The 18755-nt window shown below is 42.1% G+C and overlaps 1 protein-coding gene across 3 annotated transcripts in view; it reads right to left on the reverse strand.

The window, feature by feature from the left end:
* GTF3C2 (general transcription factor IIIC subunit 2) overlaps nucleotides 1-18755 on the reverse strand; it is a 41102-nt gene that overhangs the window by 11415 nt on the left and 10932 nt on the right. For all 3 annotated transcript variants that reach the window (XM_004451441.5, XM_058287762.2, XM_058287763.1), the window contains 11 exons: nucleotides 16463-16730; nucleotides 15961-16282; nucleotides 15095-15380; nucleotides 13221-13315; nucleotides 12745-12822; nucleotides 12498-12596; nucleotides 11158-11385; nucleotides 10892-11003; nucleotides 10631-10739; nucleotides 8904-8929; nucleotides 8592-8721 (listed from right to left, as the gene is read on the reverse strand). In XM_004451441.5, the coding sequence (XP_004451498.1) occupies nucleotides 8592-8721; nucleotides 8904-8929; nucleotides 10631-10739; nucleotides 10892-11003; nucleotides 11158-11385; nucleotides 12498-12596; nucleotides 12745-12822; nucleotides 13221-13315; nucleotides 15095-15380; nucleotides 15961-16282; nucleotides 16463-16706 (1729 nt within the window). In that variant the 5' untranslated portion in view covers nucleotides 16707-16730. The remainder of the gene's footprint in view (nucleotides 1-8591; nucleotides 8722-8903; nucleotides 8930-10630; nucleotides 10740-10891; nucleotides 11004-11157; nucleotides 11386-12497; nucleotides 12597-12744; nucleotides 12823-13220; nucleotides 13316-15094; nucleotides 15381-15960; nucleotides 16283-16462; nucleotides 16731-18755) is intronic.

Here is an 18755-nt window from a genome sequence, read left to right on the forward strand (position 1 = left end):
TTTACACTACAGGAATAAACAAACTTTTTTCTCTTTCAAAAAAATGGGTTGATTATAATGGTTCCTATTTTGACTAATAAAGATGTGTTTGAGCCTAGTTTTAATGATTTAAAATGCACGGTCTGAAACTGCAATTACTTTTGCACCAGCCTAATAACTGCTTCCCCCCCGCATAAAATTTAACAGAAAATGTTTAAAATAATATTATGAATCTATGTTAACAGGCAGACAACGTAGAACATATAATTTGAAACAATAACAATATAATGGGGGAAGGACAGAGATATAAAGGAGTAGAAAGTTTGTATACTACTGAAGCTAGGTTTCTACTAGTTGAACTGGGTTGTTATTACTTTAAGATGTTAGTTTTAATTACAAAGGTAACCTTGAAAAGTAACTAATATTGCAGGAACAGATGCAGGACATTATATTCCTCCTATAATCCACTGAACGGACTGGGAGAGAGTGTAAACTATAATGTAAACTATTATTCATGCTGTGTAGCAGTGCTCCAAAATGTATCCATCAAATGCAATGAATGTACAACATTAATGAAAGAAGTTGATTTGGGAAAGGTGGGGGTTGTGGGAAGTGGGGTATATGGGAACCTCCTATATTTTTTAATGTAACATTTTGTGTGATCTATGTATCTTTAAAAATAAGTAAAAAATATATTTTTAAAAAAGAAAGTAACTGCAAATATAAACAAAAGGAAAGAAGGGAATCAAAATGCTACACTACAAAAAAGCAATAAATACAAAAAAAGGCAGTAATGGAGTAATTGAGGAACAAAACACACAAGATATACAGAAACAAATAGTTAAATGGCAGAAGTAAATTCTCAGTTATTACCTTAAATGTCAATGGATTAAATTCCCCTGTTAGGGAAGCAGACTTGGCCCAATGGATGGGGCATCCGCCTACCACATGGGAAGTCCGCGGTTCAAACCCCGGGCCTCCTTGACCTGTGTGGAGCTGGCCCATGTACAGTCCTGATGCGCGCAAGGAGTGCCGTGCCACGCAGGGGTGTCCCCCATGTGGGGGAGCTCCATGCACAGGGGGTGCACCCCGTAAGGAGAGCTGCCCAGCGCGAAAGGTACAGCCTGCCCAGGAATGGCGCCGCACACACGGAGAGCTAACACAACAAGATGACAAAACAAAAAGAAACACAGATTCCCGGTGCAGCTGATAAGGATAGAAGCGGTCATAGAAGAATACACAGCTAATGGACAGAGAGAGCAGACCAGCTGGGGGAAAGGGAGGAAGGGAGAGAAGTTAAAAAAAAAAAATTCCCCTATTAAAAGGCAGAGATTGGCAGATTACAAAACCATTGTTCATCTATATGCTATCTGCAAGATTTACTTTAGGTACAAAGACACAAGGAGGCTTAAAGTAAAAGGGTGGAAAAAGATATTCTATGCATTCAGTAATCCAAAGAGAGCCAGAGTGACTACATTATTCTCAAACAAAATAAACTTTAAATCAAAAGAGATTATAAGAGACCACAAAGCATATTATATACTGATAAAATATTCAATCCAGCAAGAAGATATGATTATAAACATATATGGACCTCACAACAGAGCCCCAAAATATATGAAGCAAAAATTGACAGAATTGAAGGGAGAAATACACAGTTCTATAATAATTGTTGGAGACTTCAATACACCATTTACAGTAATTGATAGAACATCTAAGCAGATAATTAATATGGAAATAGAGGACTTGAATGAGACTAATAACCAATTAGAACTAATGGGCATATATAGAACAACCCAGCTAATAACAGTAGAATACAAATTCTTCTCAAGTGTACATGGAACATTTTTCAGGATAGACCACAAATCAAATCTTAATAAAACTAAAAATATTGAAATCATACAAAGTATCTTCTCAAACCACAATGGCATAAAGCTAGAAATCAGTAACAGAAAGAAAACTGGAAAATTTACAATATGTAGAAATGAAAACATTATTAAACAACCAATGGATTAAAGAAGAAATCACAAATGAAATAACAGAATATCTAGAGATGAATAGAAATGAAAACACCGCTAACCAAAACTACTGGGATGCAGCAAAGGCAGTGCACAGAAGGAAAATTTATACCTTTAAGTGCTTACATTAAAAAAGAAGATAGATTATAAATCAATAACCTAACTAAAGAAGAAGAAAAAGAGCAAATAAAATCTAACTCAGAAGGAAGGAAATAGTAAAGATTACAGCAGAGATAAATGAAATAATAGAGAATGGAGAAATAGAGAGAATCAACAAAACAATGGCTTTTTGGAAACAACAATAGAATTGACAAATCTTTACCCAGATTGACAAAGAAAAAGAGCATTAATAAATAAATAAAAACAGGAATGAAAGTGGGGACATTACTACTGATTTTATAGAAATAAAATAAAAGGATTATAAGAGGGTATTATGGGAGGCAGACGTGGCTCAACTGATAAGAGCGTCCACCTACCATATGGGAGGTCCAGGGTTCATTCCCCAGGGCCTCCTGACCAGTGTGGTAAGCTGGCCCACACGCAGTGCTGCTGCATGCAAGGAGTGCCTGTTCCACACAGGGACACACCCAATTAGGGGTGCCCCGTGGACAAGGAGTGTCCCTGCAAGGACAACCGCCCCACGTGTAAAAAGGACAGCCCACCCAGGAGTGCCACCACACACATGGGAGAGTGGATGCAGCAAGATGATGCAACCAAAAAAGAGAGAGACACAGTTTCCCAGTGCCACCTGATAATGCAAGCAGACACAGAAGAATATACAGTGAATGGGCACAAAGAGCAGACAACATGGGGGAAGGGGAGAGAAATAAATCTTTAAAAAAAAAAAAGAGGGTATTAAGGGGAAGTGGATGTGGCTCAAGCAGTTGGGTGCCCACCTACCACATGGAAGGTCCTAGGTTTGGTTACCGGTGAAGAGGAGCAAGGAAACACAATGAGAGATACAACAAGTGGGAGCAGGGATGGCTCAAGCCATTGGGCACTTTCCTCCTACTTGTGAGGTCCCAGATTCAAAAATAAATAAAATCAAAATTTCTTTTTTTAAAAGAGGGTATTATGAACAATTTCTAATTTCTAAATTAGAAAACCTAGATAAAATGGACAAATTCTTAAAAGCATACAAATTACTAAATCTGACGCAAGAAGAAATAGAAAATCTCAACAGACATATCACAAATAAAGAAACTGAATCAGTAATCAAAAACCTCCCAACAAAGAAAAGTCCAAGACCAGATGGTTTCACTGATGAATTCTGCCAAACATTTAAAGATTTAACATGAATCCTTCTCAGACTCTTCCAAAAAATAGAAGAGGAGGGATTTTTCCTAACTCATTCTATGAGGCCAGCATTATCCTGATACCAAAGCCAAATAAAAGCAGCACAAAAAAAGAAAATTATAGATGAAAATCCTTTATGAATATGGATGCAAAATCCTCAACAAAATACTGACAAACCAAAATCAACAGTATTATACACCAGGACCAAGTGGCTTTTATTCCAGAAATGCAAGGATGATTCAACATAAGAAAATCAATGTAATATACCATATTAATAGAATGAAGGGGGAAAAAAAGCATGATTATCTTAATTGACACAGAAATGGCATTTGACAAAATCCAAAACCTGTTCATGGTAAAAAACAAAAACAAAAAACATTCAGAAAACTAGACAGGAGGGAATGTTCTCAGCATGATAAAGGGCATTTAAGAAAAACCTGCATCATATATCGTACTCAACAGTACAAGACTGAAGGCTTTCCCTCTAAGATCTAAGGATGCCTATCACCACTGTTATTCAACATTGTACCAGAAGTTCTATCCAGAGCAATCAGGCAAGAGGAAGAAATAAAAGGCATCTAAACTGGAAAGGAGGAAGTCAATTTATCCCTATTCACAGATGATATGATCCTATATACAGAAAAATGCCAAGGAATCCAAAAGAAAGCTCCTAGAATAAAGTAATTCAGCAAAGTTGCAGGATACAAGATAAGTATGCATTACTCAGTTTGGTTTCTATACACCAGTAATAAACAATCTGAAAAGAAAACCAAGAAAACAATTTCAGGAAGTGGATGTGGCTCAAGTGATCGGGCTTCTGCCTACTATATGGGATCAAACCTGGGTTTGATCCTGGGGCCTCCTGGTGAAAAAGAAGAAGAGAAAGCACAGCATGCCTGCAGGGCAAGGCAGTGACTACATGGCGAGCTGAGTGCCCATGCGGTGAGCTGAGGGCCCACGTGGTGAGCCGAGTGCCCACGTGGCCAGCCAAGTGCCCACATGAGTGCTTGCACAGTGAGCCGAGTGCCTATGCAAGGGCCCGCGTGGTGAGCCAAGTGCCTGCATAGCAAACTAAGTGCCCACGTGACGAGCCAGCCTGTGTGATGAGCCAAGTACCCATGCAGTGAGCCAGTGCCTGCACAAGTGAGTCATGCAGCAAGATGATGATGCAAGAAAAGAGAGACGAAGGGGAGAGTCAAGGCAAAGTACAGCAGAGACCAGGAACTGAGGTGGCGCAGCTGACAGGGAACCTCTCTCCACATCAGAGGTCCCTAGGATTGAATCCTGGTGAATCCTAGAGGAGAAAAAATGAGAAGAGACGACAAAAAGAGAAATAGATACAGAAGCTCACACAGCAGCAAAAAAAAAACAACAAAACAAAACAAAAACCACAGAAGGGTGGGGGTAGGGGGAGGGGAAGAAGGAAAATAAATAAGGAAAAAACTGAAAGAAAAAAAAAAAAGAAAAAGAAAACAATTCCATTTACAAAAGCATCTAAAAAAATAAAATACCTAGGAATAAATTTAACCAAGGAGGTGAAACAATTGTTCACTGAAAACTACAAAACAGTGCCATAAGAAAATAAAGAACACTTGAATAAATGGAAAGACATCCCTTGTTCATGGATTGAAAGATTAAATAATTAACATTAACAAAAATTAACAATATTAGCAAAATTAACAAGATGTTAATTCTGTCCAAAGTGATCTACAAATACAGTGCAATCCCTATAAAATTCCAGCAGGCTCTTTTTGCAGAAATGTAAAAGCTGATCCTCAAGTTCATACGAATTGCAAGGGGTCCCATAAAGCCAAAACAATCTTGAAAAACAATAAAGCAGAGGACTCAAGCTTCCTGATTTCATGTTTCACAACAGTGCAAGGTACTGGTGTTGGGGTGATGTGTGGGAACCCTGTTTTAAGTTGACAACTTTTACTATATATTTATTACTTATGTATGTTCATGTATGAATGATATACTTCAATAAAAATTTTTAATGAAAAAAAAAAAAACCCAGAAACTTCCTGGTTTCAAAACTTACAACAAAATTACTGTAATAAAAACAATGTTGGGGAAGCACAATGTGGCTCAAGTGACTGGGCTCCTGTCTACCATATGGGAGGTCCAGGGTTTAATTCTCAGGGCCTCCTGGTGAAGGTAAGCTGGCCCATGCAGTGAGCTGGCCCAAGTAGAGTACTGACCTGCGCAGGAGTGCTTGTGCAGCAAGATGACTCAACAAAAAGAGACATAGAGGACAGAAATAGGAGACACAGCAGACCAGGGAGCTGAGGTGGTGCAAGAGATTGAGACCTCTCTCCCACTCCGGAAGGTCCCAGGATCAGTTCCTGGTACCACCTAAAGAGAAGATAAGCAGACACAGAAGAACTCACAGCATATGGACACTGAGAGCAGACACTGGTGTCGGGGGGCGGGGATAAATAAATAAATCGTTAAAAACAAACAAATAAACAACAACAAAAAAACACAGTGTAGTGCTGGCGTAAGGACAGACACATAGACTAGTGGAATAGAATTGAGAGTCCAAAGTTAAGTCCACATTATCTATGGCCAGGTGATTTCAACAAGGGTACCAAGCCCATTCAATGGGAAAGAATAGTCTCGTCAACAAATGGTGCTGGGACAATTGGAAATCTACATGCAAAAGAATGAATGAGGGAAAAGTAGATGTGGCTCAAACACCTGGGTGCCCGCCTACCACATGGGAGGTCCTGGGTTCAGTTCCCATTGCTTCCTAGAGAAGACGAGCAAGCTGGCATGACAGGCTAGCAGAGCAAGCTGACGCAGCAAGCTGACACAACAAGGTGGCACAAAGAGGAAACATAATGAGAGATACAACAAATCAGGGAACTGCAATGGCTCAAGCGACTGAGCACTTCTCTCCCACATGGGAGGTCCCAGGTTTAGGTCCCAGTGCTTCTAAAGAGAAGATGAGCAGACACAGAGAGCACATAACAAATGGACACAGAGAACAGACAGTGAGTGCAAACAATGGAGGGGGGGAGGTGGGAATAAATGAATAAAATCTTAAAAAAAAAAAAAAAGAATGAATGTGGACCCCAACCTCTCACCATAACAAAAATGAATTCAAACCTAAATATAAAAGCTAATACTATAAAACTCTTGCAAGAAAACTAAGAAACTATCTTCTGAACCTTGAAGTAGGCAATGGATTTTTAGATTTTACACCACAAGCATGACCAACAAAAGAATAAATAGATAAGTGGGACTTCATCAAAATTTAAAAACTTTTACCCATCAAGTAAGTGAAAAGACAATGTACAGAATGGGAGAAAGAATTTGGAAACCATATATCTGATAAAGACTTTTTAAAAAATAAGAACTGCCTTTATTTATTTATTTTATTTTTAAGGTTTATCTTTATTTCTCTGTTCTCTGTCTGCTCTCTGTGTTTCTTTGTTGTGTGCTCATCTTTTTTTTTTTAGGAGGCACTGGGAACTGAACCCAGGACCTCCCATGTTGGAATGAGGTACCCAAAGGCTTGAGTTGCCTCTGGTCCCACTTGCTGTATCTCTCATTGTGTTTTCCTTGTTGTGCCTCTTCATTACATTATCTTTTTGTGTCAGCTCACCATGCCAGCCCATTGTGTCAGCTTGCTGTCTTGTTCATCTTCCTTAGGAGGCACCAGGAATTGAACCCAGGACCCCTCATGTGGTAGGTGGGTGCCCAATTGCTTGAGCCACAACCACTTCCCTGATAAGGGTTTAATATGCACCCTTTAATAAACATACCACTAGAAGATAAACCACCCAATTAAAAAATAGGCCAAAGATTTGAATAGATATTTCTCCAGAGGTTATACTCAAATGGCCAATTATATGAAAGATGCTCAACATAATCAGCCAGTAGAGAAATGCAAATTAAACCAACAATGAGGGAAGCAGATGTGGCTCGGGTAGCTGGACTCCTGCCTACCACATGGGAGGTCGCTGGTTTGGACCCTGGTGCCTCCTAAAGAAGAGAGCAAGCTGGCATGATGGGCAGGCATGGCAAGCTGACACAAGAGATACAATAAGAAAAAGCATGATGAGAGACAACAAAGTGAGAAGTTCCCGTGCCTCCTAAGTAAGACGGTAAGCTGGCACAACAAAGACGCAGGGAGGGAAAAACATGATGAGAGACACAACAAAGCAGGGAGTGGAAGTGGCTTGGGCGATTGGGTGCCTCCCTCTCACAGCAGAGGTCCTGGGTTCAGCTCCTGATGCCTCCTAAAGAAACAAGGAAGACAAACAGATACAGCAAAGGAAAAACAGCAAGAACGTGGGGAGAGATAGATAAATGAAAACAAATCTAAAAAAAACCCACCCTAAAATGAGATATAACTTCGCAGCCAGTAGGATGACTATTATTTAAAAAACTGAAAATAAAAAGTGTTGGCAAGGATGCAGGAACATTCCTACTCTATTGGTGGAAATATAAAATGGTACAGCCATTGTGGAAAACAGTTTGGCAGTTCCTCAAAAAATTAAATATAGAATTACCAAATGACCTGGCAATTCCACTTGTAGGTATATACCCAAAATAAATGAAAACAGGGACTTGGACAGATATTTGTATCAAAGCAAACAAGACTGTTATAGATTTAGGGTGCTAAATTTAAGTCCCATGATAATCACAAAGAAAATATCAGAAAATATGCAAGCACATAGAAAGAGAAGAGAGTACATGTTACCAGGGACAGGGGATAGGGGTAATGGGAAGTTAATGTGCAAAATGAGCATAGGGTTTCTGTTTGGGGTGAAGGAAAAGTTCTAGTAATGAATGATGATCAGGGTACAGTAACATTAGGAATGTGATTAATCCAACTGAATAGTATTCTTGGGAGGGTTGCAATGGGAAGATTTATGTTGTATGTTTACACAATTAAAAAAAGAGAAACTAAAGAGATAATGAGAATAAATGCAATACATGATACTGGATGGGATCTAAGAACGGAGGAGAAAAGGCTCAAAGGATATGATTGGGACATAATAAAAAACTAGAATATAGAATATAAACTTTATACTACATTACATATATAATTTCTAATACATTTTCTCTCCACCTAATCTTTTGATCTTTATATATGCATAGAGAACCACATGAAATGATACTCATGTACCCTTATTTTCTTCTTTCTTCATTGTGTTGCTTTATATGGCTTGACCATGTTTAACGATGTAATGCCCAGCACTGCACCAAAAAAGCAACAACCAGAAAACAAGCATATATGAAAAGCTTAAAGAGCAATAGCTCCTTACGTTTGGTTTTGTATTTTACCATTATAGTATCCAGCAGCCAGGTGGTGGTGTGGCCGGGTAGGCATCCAGGCCAGGCTAAGGCACTGCCCACACTCAGAGGGTTCTGCAGCTTGCATAGACCCCACCTGAAGGGTTGCCACACATCGTACCTGCAGGGACAGAAGAGATGGACCAAGGTTAGGGATACCTACTGTTTGGAATAATGGCTCATATCAGTGTTTCAACCAGCAGAGTGAGGATGTTTTTCAGAGGTAGGGGACTCACTGTGGAATATGTAGGGGGAGGCTCTAAAAGCTGGAGCCTCAGCTAATGTAGCAGGTCCTTCACTCACCTTATAGATGGCAGGCTTCATGGCATCTGTGAGGGAAGAAGAGCAGTAAGTGATGTTGGGGGTCCAGAGACTTGAGCTCTTTTTTAGGCCTTGCTCCCCAGCCCACCCTTTAGAAAATGACCGTTCTTATAGTTCCTTGAGAAACCTCTTATCTTTCCACCACCAAATTTACAAACCTACCTCTATCTGCCCCATCTTCTTTCCTTCTGTTATACCTGACAGTATCCCTCCTATCAGAAAAGCTAATCCTTTCATTCTGTTTTCTTCTCATTCTCTCATCTTTTCCAAAACTTTGCTTATTTGGTTAGCCTGCCTTTCTCCTGCATTATTCATCTTTCTCTTCTTCTACTGGATCATTCCCATCTTCACATGTAAACTTGCACTATTGTCTCCTACCTAAATAAAACAAAAACAATAATACCTTCCCTAACTTAATATTCACCTCCAGCCACCACTCTCATTTAATTGTATTCTTCAAGTCAAACTTCTTGAAAGTGAACACTTACTGTCTTCACTTCCTCCTCAACCCACTCCTCCTCCACCAGACCACCAAATATGTGACCTCCCGGGGCTTAAACCCAGATGCCCTCTTCTGGAAACATCAGTACTTTGAAAAAATAAACAAATTCAACAAATTGGAGCTGCTCATCTCTAACCCCTTCGTCTTTTTGCTCATCTTCTCTTCCATATTCTGGTATGTGTTTGTGTTTGCATGTATGCAAGGCAGTGAGCACAGGAGAGGCTGGGAACGGGGTTAGGGGAACAAGAGTACACCAGGGAGCCCCATCAGTGGCCACTGCCCTTAACAGTTTGACACATCCAATTAACTGGGGCAGCAAGAGAGACACGGGCCAGAAAGCACAGAGGGAGATTAGGGAGAAGAATAAAAGATAATGTGCTGAAAGAGTTCAGTTAGAAGACTGCATTAAGAGAGTACCACCTGCAGGCTGCTAAAAAGTGAGCTTAATAACAAATGTTGAGGGAAGCGGATTTGGCTCAACTGATAAAAGTGTCCGTCTACCATATGGGAGGTCCAGGGTTCAAATCCAGGGCCTCCCGACCCATGTGGTGAGCTGGCCCATGTGCAGTGCTGATGCACACAAGGAATGCTGTGCCACACAGGGGTGTCCTCCGCGTAGGGGTGCCCCATGTGTGAGGAGTGCGCCCCTTAAGGAGAGCCGCCCTGCATGAAAAGCACAGCCTGCCCAGGAGCGGGGCCACACACATGGAGAGCTGACGCAGCAAGATGATGCAACAAAAAAGAGATACAGATTCCTGGTGGCTCCCAGAATGCAGGTGGACACAGAAGAACACACAGCAAATGGACACGAGAGCAAACATTGGGGGGGAGGGGAGAGAAATAAATAAAAATAAATCTCCAAAAAAAATTATCTGAATTAAAAAAAAAACAAATGTTGAAGGCAGAATGGGAGGTATGGCCAGTAAGGCTATGCCCTAGAGCAGGAGTTCTTAACCTGTTTTGCTCCTCGGATCCCTTTGCAGTCAGGTGAAAACCACAGACTCCTTACTAAGTCCACACTTTAATGTGTATTACTTAATAAATATAGCATACTCGCACCAACACATCCCCACATGAATAATGTTTTCTTGAATTTCAATTCAAGGTCAGGGACCCCTTGTTAAGAACCCCTGCCCTAGAGACCCTGGGGTGAGAGGAGTTTTAGGGGAGATGAACGGCAGCCCCTTTCTCCTTCGGTGCCTCTTACCTGGGGGCTGCTGAGCCAGCAGAGCCTCAGGGTGGGGCAGGCTGAACAGCAGCACCTTCCCATCCGAGCAGGCAAGAGCCAAGAGACCCAGCCGGGGCAGGAGAGGAGCCTAGAGGGGGAGACCAGGTCTGTGCTCAGGCACTTCTCAGAAACCTTTGAGGTTTGGGGTCCCTGGAAATATGATATAGAGGTGCTGGGAACCGCCAGGGCCTCTTTGTCCCAGCTCTGAGTCCAAGGGCTCAAAAGCAACTGGGGAGGTACCTTCCGAGGGGTGCTTGGAAGTTCCCATGCTCCACTGGGGCAGAACTTGAGGTCCCAGATGCAGCCGTGATCACAAGCAATCCCATAGACAAAGTGGGCCCTGTTGCCAGGACTAGGGAGAGAAAGCGTATGGGGAGAATGGGTGGGAAGGAGGGTCCCAAGGCTGCCAGAGCCTGTTTCCCTGGTTTCAACTCAGCCTTATCCCTTCCCCACCCTTCTCTCCTCCTTAACCACCCTCCCACAGCAGTGTCCCAGCCCCACCTCACCAGCTTTCTTGCTGCAAGGTCCCAAGGCCCCAGAGCTGGAGCAGCCCAGGGCCTGAATGAAGTTGGCTCAGCGGGTGTGTCTCATTCATGTCAGGGCTGGAGAAAAGGGCCACATACTGTGAAGCTGCTGCGCCCTCTGGCACTGGGCACCAGTCCAGAGCCCAGAGTGGTCCCCCTGTGAAGAAGGACACATCCCAGCGCTCCGGGTGGGCTGTGATCGAGCTAAATCTAGAGAAAATTAAAGGATGGGGGGAAGAAAGGAGTTAATAAAAGATAATAAGTTCAACCATTAAAGAAATGCAAATGAAAATAAGATACAATGTTTAAATGTGAAAATCACAGGAATTAAAAACACTGATATTCAATGTTAAATTTTTTTTAACTTAATAACTGCACTTAAGGTGGTTACTTAAATGAGTATCTTTGTTCTTAGGAAATGTACATTAAAGAATTAAGTGTTCAAGGAGCATGATGTACACAATCTTTTCTCAAATATTCAAGAAATATATAAACAGATAGATTAGAGAGAGAGAGACAGATGAATAGATAGAATGCTACTGCAAGTGTGGCAAAATGTTAAAATTGGTGGATCTGGGTACCTGAGTGGCAGGTATGTTGGAGTTCTCTGTTTCTTTGTTTGTTTTTTTAGGTATCAGGGGCCAGGGAATGAACCCAGGACCTTGTATGTGGGAAACTGGTAGTCAACCACTGAGTCAGATTGGCTTCCCTAAGTTGGTTTTATCATTTGTTTTTTTTTCAGGAGGCACCAGGAACTGAACTCAGGACCTCCCATATGGGAGGCAGGCACTCAATTGCTCAAGCCACATCTGCCTCCCTCTGTATGGATTTTTAATTACTTTTGCAACTGTCCTGTATATGTGAAATTATTGCAAAATAAAAAATTTAAGGAAAAAAAGGTATAAGTACAGAATATCAAGAGCAGTGTTTAGTGAAAAGAGTCCTTAGCCACCACTTGTATCTTCCTCTTTTCCTCCCCAAAGTCTATTCAGATCCAACTCATGTTCAAAGATGATGGGCTATTCCTTCTGGTTCACTACAGTGTTTTCTCTAGAGCTAGACTGTCCAGGTCAACCTGGGTGAACGTGGCCTTGTGAACCAGTTTGACCCACAATTTCCCTAGCTTCTCTCAGCCCAGTCAGCTCAGCAGTGAGCTCTGTGAACGGTAGAGGGTTGTCAGCTCTAGCCAGGACTCCGCCTCCTGGGACCAATTGGACCAGCACTGGGGGAAGGGCCAGACTAATGTCATTCCTTCCAACACTCATTTTTCCCTGCTTTGGTTCTCGTAGAATCAGAAAAAAATGCTGAGGTGCAGTCTTTACCTGTTAATTCGGTAGAGTGTGCCATCTTCAGGAAGCCCTTCGCGTTGTACTGAAAAGAGAGGAGACTTCTCCTCCTGGGGCAGATAGGGAGCTGCCTCACTGGGGGAAGGAAAAGGAAAGAGCCTCAATTTGGAAGAGTTTCACCAATCCTGGGATTCCAAGTACAAATCTAGTCTTCTGGCCCCATTCTGTCTCCAGTAGTGCCATACCCTGAAGCCTAGGCTTCAGAGATGTCTCTTCAACTTACATTTGAGATAACAAGTGCCACTTCCAGGCCAAAGGAATCCATTCAGCAAACTCCCAGTATGAATGCTTCTGTTCTCGCCTAGAGGAACACAAGAATCATTCACGAAGGAGAAAAGGCGTTCTAGACAGTGCTGTCCAATCAAACTCACTGCCAGGATGGGAGTGATCTCTACCTGTGCTGGCCAATCTAAGAGCCACTAGTGCTTGAAATGTGGCCAGTGTAACTGAGGAACTGAATTTTTAATTTTATTTCATTTCAAATTCAATTTAAAACAGCTACACATGGCTAGTGGCCACCACACTGGGCAGCGCAGCTCTGGAACTCTTCTTGCCTTTGGAGCAGTGCCTCTTGCTAGTGAATGCCATGGTGGAGTTCCACACTGGGACTGTCTTCTTTTGCCCACTGCTCCACTTCCAGATCCTGCCTCGCACTCCCACACCACCCTTTCATCTCTAGTCCCATTCACCAAGACTCACAGGTCCTTGGTGAGATGAAGGCACTTCCACACAGGAGCCATGATGTGATTTGGTAGGCCATTTGGAGCCACTCCTCGGCAGTGTGGCTTCTGCTTCTGTAGAGGCAAAAAGAAAATGTGAGGAAGAGAATTTTATGAACTGGTGAGAATGTCCCCAAGAGACAGTTTTCCCAGCTTTCATCTGCTTTTTACTTCCTTAGTCATTACTTCCCCTATAGTCTCTACCCTCTTGGCATCTTAAAAGATTTGTTTCAACCCTTACAATGACTTCACCTTCTGCTCCTACTATATCAAAACTGCAAAATCTGAGGAAGGGGGTGTAGCTCTGGCTTTGCAAGCACGAGGTCTTGAGTTCAATCCCCAATACCTCCTAAAAACAACAAACAAACAAAAAACCCTGCAAAATCTATTTTCTGTTCATCTTCCTTGATGTTTCCATGGCATCTGATTCCCATCTGCCTCTTGAAACTCCTGCCCCATGAGATACTCTCTCCTTACTCATCCCACCTCTCTAATATTCCTTCTCAATTTCCTCCACAGGGTCGCCCTCCTTTGCTTAATTAGTTCCATTAGAGTATTCCCTAGAGTCCTTTCCATCATCTTCTTGCCCCTCTAGATACACTCTTTCAGGGATCTCATCCATTCCCATGGCTTTGAACTACCACCATCTTTAAGCCAGATTACCAAATTTATATCTCAGGTAATGTAAACTTTTCTCAGCCTCAACTTTCCTACAAGTTCTAGAACCATACAATGTGATGCCAAATTACAACAGGGTCTGAGGCAAAAAGGAAAAATTAGTAATACAGTTCCTGACTTTATTTAAAAACTTGATATTTTGTTCATCATGAATTTGTTGCATTGATTTTGGTTTCTTAAAATATTGCACTGAAATAGCATTTATCTTGATGACTAAGCTTTTCGGTGCTCCCTTAAATTTTGTACCCAAGGTGAATAAGGCATTGGTCCCCAGATAGACAATTGCCTACCAGACATCTCCAGCCAGATGGCCCAAGAGCCAAGGCCCACACACACCTCCAACTCCAACATATGTCAAAAAGGAAACTCATCATCTTCCCTGACCATCTTCAGATCCCTTCCACATCTCCCAATATTCCTGTGTTTCCAAGTTCAGTGTGTGGTAGCACAGGCTACACTAGAAACTCCTATTCAACTTTATCCTTTCCTTCAACTCCCAAGTCGTGTTAATTCTCTCATCTCTTGTATCTGCCTCCCACCTTCTCTTCCTTTACTGTTTGACTCAGGCCCTCACCATCTCTACCTGTATGACTACAGCTGTCTTCTAATTGACAATTAGCTGCAGCTTTATCTATTTTCTTACTGACCATGTCAGGCTCCCATTTAAAATCTTTGTTGGCTCCTAGCATCCTAAAGGATGAAAGGCATCTGCTTAGCACAGCATACAATGCTCTTACCAAGCTCAGTACTTTCATTCTCTCTAGTTTAACTTCCCCTGCCACTTTACCCCAGGCCTGTGCTCTAGCCATAACCACTTTCTGGGAAGTACATCCTCTGGGGGAAACTTCCATTCACCCTTCAAGACTCAGCTCAACTGCCATCCCTTTGAGAAGCTGAAGCTGTTAATTACCCTTCCTCTGCATGCCAAAAGCATTTTGTTCACTCTTAGTACAGCACTTATCACATGGTACAGCACCCTGTCTTATCCGTTTTTGTTTCTTAGCACAGAACAGAATCTTGTTTACTACCCACCTCCCATTTCCCTAATAGCTCAACATTTTTTTTTTAACCTATTTTGACCATCATAGTTACTAGGCCAAAGCAATCCTGGGCACCCTATAGATACCCTAAAAATCCCACTATTTCCCCATTCATTTTCCTGTCCATTTGAGTTACCCCTGAAGTGGATCTTCGGGGGGTGCTTCGGGGCACTGGAGGCTCAGGGTCAGATGAGCTCTCACTTGGAGCCTCACTTTCTTCCCCATCTTCAGCCTTAACCTGGAGAACAAAGTCTTCATCCCGTGCAGTATCATCCTCTTCCTCTCCACCTTGACTGGTTGCCTGCTGTCGGTTTTTCTTGGGTTTGGTGGGGCTGCTCAACTTGGGGTTCTCAGGACAAGACACTGGAGCAGGCAGAGCTGTTGACAGCTCTTCAGCCAATTCCTGAAGATAAAGAAGTGCCCTGTGGGATAGGGCAGGATCAGAGCTATACTCACAAACACTTAACTGAGAGCTCACTTTTCCAGATACTTTGGTTGATTCTTATTTCATTTGATCTACCCAGTAACCCAGTGAAGCAGGTATTAATTTTCCCTTCCCCTCTGAATGAAGAAACAAAAATTCAGTAAAGTTAAGTAACTTAGCTAAAATGTTATTCAGATAACAAATGTGGAATCTGAACTCAAGTCTTCCAACTCCAAGGCCAATGTACTTTTCACTCTACCACAGTCAAAGATCATAGAGGCAAAGGGAAAGAATGGAAGGGTCCATATACACTGATAGAGAATGAGGTGGTAAAATAGCAGTGCAGTGCTGGGGGATGTGTGAAAAATGTGATAGGGTACAAGGTACAGAAAGTACACTGCCTATACAGAAAAAGTTAGCAACAGAGGAAAGGGGCTATGGTAAGAGCTAGAAGATTGCTCAAGTCCCCAGAACCCAGACCCTATCCCGCTTACCTGATACCTCATCATAGCCATTTCATCTCTCCAACATACACCCCACCCCAACCCCTCCATCAAGCTGTGCCCCACAATCCTTACACTTGGGCAGCCCTTCGGCGGGGTCGTTCCCCAGGAGGGGTCTCAAAGTCCTCAGGGGGCCTCTTTGGAAGTGGAGACTCTGGCTGATCCAGGCCTTTTGACAACTTCAGCAGTAGCAGCTCTGCCTTGGACTTTCGACTTCTTTTCTTAGGCATAGGGGTAGACAGAGGGTTGGACTGATCTAAGAGACCAGGAACCAGAGGGGCTGATGGAGGATTAGGTTGTTGGAGCCTTTGGGGGCCTTTTCGTGTCCTACCGCCTCTCTTCCGGCCAGGCTTGGATGCCCTAGGCTTTGAGACTTTTGACGTCTCTGAAGAAAGATCTGTAGAGAAGAATATGGGTCTGTGAGATGGAACCAGAGCTCAGGTCAACCCCTGCTGATACCTCTCTGGAACAGATTACACCACACTCAGGTTTGAAAGATCCTGCGAGCTCTACCTGCTCTCTTTCATCTTAAGCTAGGCACGAAGAGACAGAGAGATGAAAGGACAAGGTTACATACCCTGTTGTTCCAGGCTAGAGAGGTCTTCCTGCTCTAGGGGGAGCGTCAGCTTATCAGGAGAAGTCTCAAATCCAGGCAGAGGAGTAGGTAAAGACATCTCTATGGAAGCCTCCACACTTGTTTCTGGAGAAGCCTTCGCCTCAAGCTGGTTTAGCACCTCTTGTCCAGGAGAGTCTACCACCAGCATGTTCCCCACGGGGCCGGCCTCCCCCAGGTCAACGCAGCCGACCCCGCAGGTATCCATCAGCACCCCCCAAAATGGCTTCCCCTGCGTACAGAGACATACAAATGAGTCGAAGGCAGAAGCTCACTGTGTTGCTTACACAGATCATTAGCTCAGATTTTTCTGCTTCCCTGTCCCTTTCTCCCCTCACCCCCACAATCAGAACCAAGCTCCCTGATTGTTCACTCCGTCATCTTCTACATGTCAGGCGCTGGTAATACAATATGAAGACAGACAAGGGCCCTGCCTTCATGGAACTTATACTCTGGTGGAGCAGACAAGAAAAAAGTGAACAAATTATTTGTAAAAGCTATCATCTATTAAATACTTACTAGATGCCAAGTACTCTAAGTGCTTTATTTACATTATTTCATTTCAAACTCAAGGTTTCTTGTGAAGACACTGCAGTGACTCCATAATTACTTAACTCTTCTCCATGAAACCCAATGAAATGAATCACACACGAGAGAGGGAGAGCGAGAGCGAGAGCGAGAGAGAAGAGAGAGAGAAAAGAGAGAGAGAGAGAATATCACCTATTTGGAATCTAGGGAAGGGTCACAACTGCCAGATAAACTATAAAATTTTGATCAAACTGAACTGAAGGAGGATGTCTAGAGCTAAAATCCATCTATGTAAATATTAGTCAGAGAACAGATTTAAAAATAAGTAAAAAAGTTTTCAAGTACCTTGCCATCATGGGAATTTTTTATTTTAAAAATTATGTGGGAAGGTAGGTAAGCCATGGCACAATTAAGGAACATCTCATGACCCATTTCCACATTGAAGAATGGAATTAAAGAAAATTGTCATGAATCTTCAATTTTCTTCAAACCCAGAGAGAGTCAGCTTTGTAAACATGGACCAAAGTAAAATGACAGATAAATAAAACATCAACCACCAAACAAAACACCGAGACACACAGAACTCCTCAAAGGCCCAGTTTTTGGTCAGAAAAACCTGCTTTCATATGACAAAAAGGGGAAAAATTTTAAAAAAATAAAAAATAAATTTTAAAGAAAGAGGGAAATTTCTCAAGTCCTAGGAAAGAACCTTTGATAGGTCCATGTATGTCTTAAGGATAAAGAATTCATCAGTTTCAGTGGAAATGTATGATAATACAAATAGCATAAGAAACACCAAATTAAAGTTCTCAACTGATCTCCCTTAATGAAGCTGCAGTCTAGGCAAATATAAACTGTAGCAATACCCACGGCTCTAACTCAGGTGCTAAGGAGACAATAAAACATCATGATCCAAGGATACAACTTAACAGTGCCAAGGTATATAAAGGCCAATAAAAATCCACCATATGTAAAGGTTGTTCTTTGGTAAATACCAAGCCCTGCTAGAACGACTCCATTCAAAACATAATTAAATGGATCCCATATGGAACTTAAGCCCAAGTACTACAGAAAGAATAAAAACGAAACAAACAAAGATGAAAAGTACCCTTTGGAAGAAATGCTGCAGAAAACAGAAGAAAATTTTCAACAAAAACTTCTAGACTTCCAAAACAGAACAGAACAAACAGAGAGACTGTAGACCCCAAGAAACAAGAGAGTAAAGGTGATGAAAGAGATCAAAGACCAGATAAATAATAGCAAGGTAAACCGTGACCTAGCTGACAGTCATAAGGAAAGAAATGATGTAAAAGAGTAAAATCATAGAAAACTACCAAAGTGACAAGTAAAAACCATATGGCTGAAAAGAGAATCAGTGACAAAAAGGACTATCTTGAGAAAAACCACACAGATTGCAAAGATAAAAGTGATTAGTGAGCATGAACTACAACAAATATTCAATACTAATATATGATGTTAATAATAGGATGATCTGTGGGAAGCAGATGTCGCTCAAGCAGCTGGGCACCTGCCTATCACATAGGAGGTCCCGGGTTTGGTTCCTGGTGCCTCCTAAAGAAGACGAACAAGACAAAGAGCTGATGCGATGGGCTGGTGCGGCAAGCTGATGTAACAAGATGACACAACCAAGAGACAAAGCAAGGAATGACAGACACAACAAACAGGGAGCAGAGGTGGCTCAAGCAAGTAGGTACTTCCTTCCCACATG

This window comes from Dasypus novemcinctus, chromosome 25 (assembly GCF_030445035.2).
Source record: "Dasypus novemcinctus isolate mDasNov1 chromosome 25, mDasNov1.1.hap2, whole genome shotgun sequence".
NCBI lineage: Eukaryota > Metazoa > Chordata > Mammalia > Cingulata > Dasypodidae > Dasypus > Dasypus novemcinctus.